Source organism: Pecten maximus, chromosome 17 (assembly GCF_902652985.1).
Source record: "Pecten maximus chromosome 17, xPecMax1.1, whole genome shotgun sequence".
In the NCBI taxonomy this organism is placed as follows: Eukaryota; Metazoa; Mollusca; class Bivalvia; order Pectinida; family Pectinidae; genus Pecten; species Pecten maximus.
In genome coordinates this window covers 9,427,596-9,435,619 of record NC_047031.1, presented here as the reverse complement: position 1 = coordinate 9,435,619, position 8,024 = coordinate 9,427,596, and the positions used below count along the sequence as shown (strand labels likewise).

At 37.7% G+C, this 8,024-nt stretch overlaps 2 protein-coding genes across 3 annotated transcripts in view; both read right to left on the bottom strand.

The window, feature by feature from the left end:
* Positions 1 to 4,080: 4,080 nt before the first annotated feature.
* Positions 4,081 to 7,034, bottom strand: LOC117315892 (the record flags this gene model as incomplete). Its single annotated transcript, XM_033870307.1, has 1 exon — positions 4,081 to 7,034. A coding segment is annotated over one exon (492 nt), but the record flags the coding sequence as incomplete, so codon positions are not given.
* The window catches only part of LOC117315996 (nucleoprotein TPR-like), a 74,118-nt gene continuing 70,575 nt past the window's right edge, over positions 4,482 to 8,024 (bottom strand). For both annotated transcript variants that reach the window (XM_033870480.1, XM_033870481.1), the window contains exon 27: positions 4,482 to 7,810. In XM_033870480.1, coding sequence (XP_033726371.1) covers positions 7,036 to 7,810 — 775 coding nt within the window. In that variant the 3' untranslated portion in view covers positions 4,482 to 7,035. The remainder of the gene's footprint in view (positions 7,811 to 8,024) is intronic.

The window sequence follows — 8,024 nt, the reverse complement described above, 5'->3', positions numbered from 1 at the left end:
CTGGTTACATCAGGGTCGTTATACCCTGGTTACATCAGGGTCGTTACACCCTGGTTACATCAGGGTCGTTACACCCTGGTTACATCAGGGTCGTTACACCCTGGTTACATCAGGGTCGTTATACCCTGGTTACATCAGGGTCGTTACACCCTGGTTACATCAGGGTCGTTATACCCTGGTTACATCAGGGTCGTTATACCCTGCGTTACAACATAAGGGTTGTCATACTCGCGACTACGCACAGTTATATCTAAAATGATTTTTTTTTCTATCTTATACAAAGATATTTCTACAGATTGATAAATTTCATATAGATTTGATTTAATATAAACTGCATCTTTACGTATTGAGTAGTATGAATCCTGATAAAATACATCTATTTATCCAGATCCTGCTTATATAAACAGTAAATATATTTTATCTTTATCAATAATTGGGATTCAAGTGTGCTGGTGGTTAACTTTAATCCCAGAGGATTGCCATAACCTGCCCACCATGTTTTAACTGAAATATGGCATGGTTCAAAATATACACTATGTACTTTTGCATATTTTTGAAATCCAATCTTGGAAATCATATAGTCTACTGAATTATGGAGCTTTTAAACCTTGATCCCCATCTCCTTGAGTTTCTGTCTATTATTTGACCCCTAGCATCACTGGCGAGTCCTAGAAGGACAAAACAGCTGTACGATGTCTCTAGCATCACAGACGAGTCCTAGAAGGACAAAACAGCTGTATAATGTTCCTACCATCACTGACGAGTCCTAGCAGGACAAAACATCTGTATAATGTCCCTAGCATCAAGACGAGTCCTCGAAGGACAAAACAGCTGTATGATGTTCCTGCCATCACTGGCGAGTCCTAGAAGGACAGAACAGCTGTACAATGTCCCCATCTCTAAATTTGAATTGAGAGGTGCTAACATTTTGTGTGTCCTTTCTTACATGTATACATTTTGAAGAATTTTAAAACATGATTAGTGTTGTCCAAATGTACCTGAAATGTATATGGAGTTACAGAACACTTTAGATAGTATATAAATCTTTTATCCTCTGGGAATTTTCTAAAGGGAGTGAATTTGTAAGATCAATAAACTGCTGAAATTCCCTTCTATACAGTTACTATTATGAAATATAAAATACAACTTGTGTTGCTTACTGTTTTGTTTCGGTGTCTTTACCTCGCAGTGTTCTTTCTTTACCTCATTTATCCTAAAACTTTAACTTTTCATACAGCATTACATTGTTACTTTTATAGAGAATGTTTTCCACTAGATGCGTGTAATTTTGTTTTAAATAATGGAACAGAAAATATTTAATTATGCCAATTCAGAAGCTAATCAAGTTATTTTTCTAAGTGATGTCACTTAACGATTAGACATGTATGGAACTCAGAAAGTCCCAATATAAAGTCCCACATGGTGGGATACAATCCTATACATGAACTTCATGTCTCTAACTAAGGGAGACAACTCAGTCTCCAAGGGAGGGAACTCTGTAATGGTATTTAACCAGGGGAGTTAACTCTGTAATGAAATATAACTAGGGGAGGCAATTATTTAAAGGAGTTTGTAACCAAGGGACATAACACTGTAAAGGTCAAGGGACATAACTCTGTAAAGGTATGTTACTAGGGGAGATAATTCTGAGGTGGTGTATAACTAGGGGAGGCAACTATGTAATGATTCTTATAAAGATTTGGTAAATGTCTTTATAACTAAAGAATAAATTTTGTAATCGCTCAACTAAATTTCATAAATCATTATACTGCTGAATACATCTAGAGGTTTTAACATGAATTCCTTTAGACTTACATATAGTGAAAATCCCGATTAAAAAATAACACTGTTTCAGTTACTTGGTCCTGTGTCGATGACCTGGGCTGAATGACTAACTATAATTTGTTTCATGTTAGACTAGTAGTATCAGACATCTGCAGTCCTTTATCAGATTCTCCTTTGTTTTATTTGGTGGCAGGTTGTTAGATCTCTGGTCATTACTGTAGCAAGTAGCATTATAGCAGATCAGAAGGGTAGTGTGGGTGGGGCAAGCACCTGTTGTCAAGGAGACTTATATGTAAGATAACAATCATTGTTCAAAACTGTCATTACCTCAAGGAGTTGTTCACACTTAACATTAAAATGTCCTATTTTAGAAATAGCTGGAAAACCTGTTGTTTTGTTGTTGTACATGTTATATTGTGAATTTAGATATTGTTGTAAATATGTTAGATTTAACCTTGTTACAGATCAGGGTATATACAAATGGGTCTAAAATGCAAGTACCGTAATATGATTCTTTTTAATTTTGTCACATTTGTAATGAATTGTTGGCTAAATTTAAGCCTACCTAAGGGGCAATTTAGACTATTCCATTTACAAAGCTGATCACTCTCCAGTATTTATAAACAGGGAATTTACTTTTTATACCTTATATAAGCAATACTCATTTAATTTAGTCCATCATGTTCATGCATGTTTTAAAATGTTTTAATGTGAATGCAAATAAAAATAATTTATTCATTTGTATTGTCATTATAGATTAATATTAAAAATGTTGAAGATCAGAACTGAGCTTGTTTTCTGTTTTCTGAGCTTGTTTTCTGTACATCCTTCCTGTCAGGGAATGCTCGAGGTTACATATAGCTTTCCCTGGTTGACTAGATAAGATTTTTGTTGAAACAGACCGAAATAAAAGTGTATGACTGACCATGAATTACAAGGTTTCAAATCCACCACCATCAGATGGTGGGCCATTCAAATCGCCCCGTGACCATGGTCCATCATCTGTCCTTGAACAATTTGTCTGATTGCTATTTCTTGATTACTGGATGGATCTTTCTCAAATTTCATTTGTGATTAATCCTCATTTAAGAACCCTGTGCCATGGCCTAAGCTAATCTGTCTTTCGGTACAGGTGAACTAAAAACAGCAACACAGTTTCATGTATACAGTTTTATTTCAATGTATATCTCTAGTTGACGTAATCTATATAAATATACAAATAAATAATTTACAGATAAATAAAACAAATTGTTATGTTTGTGGCTGTGTGCCTCAATAATGTGTTTATATGTGTTACTCAGTAACCAAATACTGGAACAATAAAATGTCCTAACATTATCAGATACTTTTCGAGTCATGAATGAAATACAGTGTATACAGAGTCAGACCACGGCAATCTTGAGTTGGTGCTATTGTTTATACATCTAGTTAATTAACTTCCCCTACTCCTATAGACAGTAAGTTCATTGAGATTCTCCTCTACCAACTGAGCTCAGTAATACGGTTCCCATGCTTGACTCCTTGCGAGTCTGTAACAGAAAATCACTTATGTAACTCACCAGTGATTAGCCAATCAGCCTACTCTAGAGAAACTCTCGAGCAATTAGCCAATCAGCCTCCTGTAGAGAAACTCTCGAGTGATAAGCCAATCAGCCTACTCTAGAGAAACTCACGAGCGATTAGCCGATCAGCTTACTCTAGCCAAATAAGCTTGACAATTATAAGTGATTTGGGGGGTAGGACCCTGGGGATAAATATTTCATTCTGGGTCAATGGAGCATGTCAATCCCCCTGTGACTATGTAAAGCCCCCGTGACTCTATGTAAAGGCCCTGTGACTCTAGCGTAACTAATGCACCTTTACTTCCCTATTTGACATAGGTAAATTATCCCACAATATGAGGCAACCTGAGATTGCCTTCTCTTGTAAATGGTAGCATCACCATCTACCACTTTAGACGTGCTTAGCACGGTAAAAATGCTATATAGATATATAGACCTACACAGTAGTACCACTGTACCAGTGTTCCTGGCACTACTGGTTTTCTAGCCATCAACAGTCGAAAATTACCAGGGAGGCATTTCTGGCTAGTGTAGTTACCTCCCCTTCGAAAAGTGTTCCCAGACATTCTCTCCATCAATGGATTGCTCTCCAGGTTTATGGAGTACTCAGCCCTCCAGTAGCTGGGCTGACTGGAGTGTTCAAGTGTCCTATAAATGTCCCTCATCACACCAACCTGTCTGTTATGAGCCTTAATACAAATTAATCTAAGGGAGATAACTGAGATGTATTAAAAAAAAACACCAACTCAACAAAACCAAGGTATGACTAGCATGTAGATAAACTGTTAACATAATGTTTGTTTTCTATACACATAACTCACAAAGACTACTGTTATAACTGGTAAAAACTGGTTATAACTGGATAAAACAGCCTGAGGGAAAACATTGTAGTACTGACCTATATAACGCCAAAGTCTGGCAGCATAAGAAGGACTTGTTCAAAATGGCAGGAATATGAGAGATCTGGAATGTTTTGTGTAATCAAATATTCCCAACAATTTATTGATCAACATAATTTGTTTGTCAAGTAATTACAGAGAAGGAAGCAACAGACACATGCAAAATGGGAAATAACAACTGTACAATCACAGGGCTAAATGGACGGAAACGTATGGTAATATACCCGAGATTATACAAGGCTTGTTATTACAGGCAGCAGGCTTATATAATGTTGTCTCTTTTCTGTTTGTATCAGGGTCTGTATGTACAGGATTGATGAATTTTATGGAGAGTGTGAAAACTGGCACAGACAACAAGCCTAGCTGACTTGTTGAAGGTTAAGACTTAACTCCAGTCTTCAGTAAAAATATTTTTTACCACAAATCTAAGGTTTTACATTCGTATTACATGATACTTTTAGGGATTTCTCAGCAGTGTGCGTAAAATCATTCTCTTGTATTCCTGTTCTGTCAAAATAACAAAAGTAAGTTTCTCTGTTGACTCAACAGTGTCGTAATAGCAAAGAAATAATGAAATATTCTATCATTGCGAGTTATGATACAGACAACATACCAGGTATGTGTCTTTCCCTAATCCTGTAACTGCTGTAATTCCTGTAAAACTTCACACTAATGTACCGTGTTCACTCCCGCCATACTAACACTAAACAAGAATTCTACAGTAACATTCAGGGGAGACAACTTGAGTAATGACACACCATTGGGATAGGAGTTACCTCCCTTGAAGTATTAATTTCTGCACCAGTGTTATACACACAATGTATATATAAATGCTGCACCATTTGACATGATATTAACACGGTATAAAAAGGTACCTACAATTTTTACTACACACCTCATTTAATTTGTAAGGCAAGACTGCAAACCCGTGTTACAGTGTTGTAGTAAAACATCATACAAATTGATCATTTTTGAAAAAAAAAAGAAAAAGAAAATTGCAAGAAATTAGATAACTTACAAATGACCCAGTTTGCATGTAATCGTAAAAAACAAATCTAAATGAATATTTCTGAGGTAAGAGTGAAAAATTTTATCATCTAAGTGGACTGAATAGATCGAATATTAATAGTAGAATACATGTACTGTTATACCAAAATACCGGTTTAGGGTTGATGTATCCATCCTTAACCTGCAGTAGCTGCCTCCTATCTGATTCTTAAGTAATTCAACAATTTAATTTTAATCTAAATATTAACTCGTGTGAATATCTAGATGAGAATTCTATTCTGTATGATCCAATTTTTGTGATGTTATAACGAAAGTCAACAAAATCAACACTGAAGTGTTGACTGACTGGAAACACAGATGTTACTAGACAACCTAAAGCGTAGGGAAGACACAGGGCTTTAAAGTAAGTAGATAGAAGTAATTACCTATATCCTATAACCATGGCCAACTAAACACACGAAGACTATTTCTCAAAACTTCATTTTCCTCTTCTCGAGGACAAAGCCACCAGAAAAGTTCTAAAATGGAAAAGGGTGAACACACCAGTGAGAAATGATCAAGTGTTTTAATTCTACAAGCATTTATAAGTATGAAAAGGAAAATGGAAAGTTAAATTCTGACTATGTATCAGAGATGAAAATATAAGTCCTGGTCTTCAGAAACTACTATGTATATATCACAGATAATTTTTTCTATTTACACCGTCTCGCTCAATTCTATCGCAACAGATTTTTGTCATACACACGACCTTCCCTCTATCGTGGACTTTTGTATATCTAATGTTTTTCCATGTTTAGATGGAGGGTTGTAGCAGACATTCATTAAAACTTAAGATTCGAACTTATTTGTATGACTACTCAGCTATTTCTTCCGACAACTAAAAAATCTGACACCTTACAATGCAGGGCTTTCTTCTTTGGTTTGGGAGAGGCCATTTAATTGTCTCATTTTCAGAGGAAACTAGATTGGCTTGGATCCTGAAGCAAACAGTAAAAAGTTTTTGAAAATTGACTTAAAAATAACGTAATTTCTATTGGTAACAGGGCCCATTATCAGCCCCCAAAAAAGCTCTCAGAAATAGCCCTGCAATGCTATTTTGTACTGATGTGTTTGTCAAAATGTTAATTCAATCTTAGCTAACGAATAACCTACTGAATATCAACTGGCTGATAACTAGAACATGTAATGCTGAATCAAATCAGGAAGACGTTGATGTACAAAACAGATCTTAAGTTCTGTACATAAAAACTTAAAATTGTTTTTCTTCCCACTGAAGTCCTGACAAAGTCTAGTTTTTCAGATTCAAGCCTTGGTACTTCTCCACTAGGTTTTTCACAGGCTGTTGGTACCGGTAACTATAGTAACGCTTTTCAATATCCCAGGGTGCAGATTTAGTGACCTCTCGACTTCGTGGACCTGAACTTTGTGACCTCTTTTCTGCGACCTTTTGACCTCTCCTTGGTGTGCCTACCGGAGACTCGCCAGCATCGCGGTTGCTGTTGTTGAGGCGTTCCGGAGAGGGATTAAACTTGCGAGGTGATGTCCGGTCCAGACCTAACGTGTTCAGACCAACATCAATACTGTAAGACTTACGATCCAATGCGTCCAGCTCCGGATCGTTATAAACTCGCAGGTCGTCATGTGACACACTAGTGCTGTCTTTGGTGGGGGACGGGGAGCGGAACTTAGCGAGGCCATCTCTGAGGGATGTGTATTTATAGTTACTGAAACGGTAGTCTGTCCGCGGCTGGTCTGTACCTAGTTCTGGCTCAGAGACTGTCTTATACAGGGAATAGAGCACCGTGAAGAGATGCATTCTGGGGACGCGGATCAACAGCCACAAAAGAGGAGTTGGATGACGATGACAGTCTGGGTTCGTTGGATGGAGATAAAAATCTGCTCGGCAATTTTTTATGGTGGTCACTATGGTCATTGTGTCGACGACGTGTCGTGATGAATGTCTCTGGATCGGAGTTATCGCTGGAGGATATGGGCGAGACAGTACGGAAGCTAACAAGCTTGTCTTTACTGTTTAAACGTGACCCTGGTAAACTTTTAGTGCGATTGTGACGTTCCTCCACCGACCGACTAAACTTCACTTCCTTGGCCTGGCGAGGCACCCTGGTTTTAGGAGGAAGCATAGAACCGTTGCTGTGGTGGTCTGTGGTGCGACCACTCTGAGGACGTTGTGAAGACCGGCCGTTATGAGGACGTTCTGATGGGTGTTCACTTCGTTCAGTTGGTGTTCGGTTGTTGCGACTGTCCCCACGCTGGCTGCCATACAATTCCTCAGAATTCGTGCTTGATGGACTGTAGCCATTGTAACGATCCACCTGCACATTCCTCGGATTCCTTTTTTGTTCCGGTCCCCCATACACACCATTACTGACCCCTGACCCCTTTGACTCAATGATGCGTGAACCCTCAACCTCTCTTGTTGGGGTAGGTGTGGATGACCTTGATGAACCTGGACTCACTGACCTTGACAGTGGTTTATCAAAGGAGATAACATCCAAAGCCTGTTCAATATCAGCTAGCTTGGCTTCAATATTGGCACTGAAAAGTACAAAATGACAAAAAATATTTATAATCCTGATCTAAAACAAAATCTTTTTACATTAGAGTATTAAAAAAACCCAAAACTCCAATATAGAACATATCCATCAAGCCATCAAGATTAAACCCTCTACATATTAAAGTATTGATTCATCTCTGTAATATCCAATTCTCTGTTGAACCGTTTTATCAGAAATGGGGGATACAGCTTAAG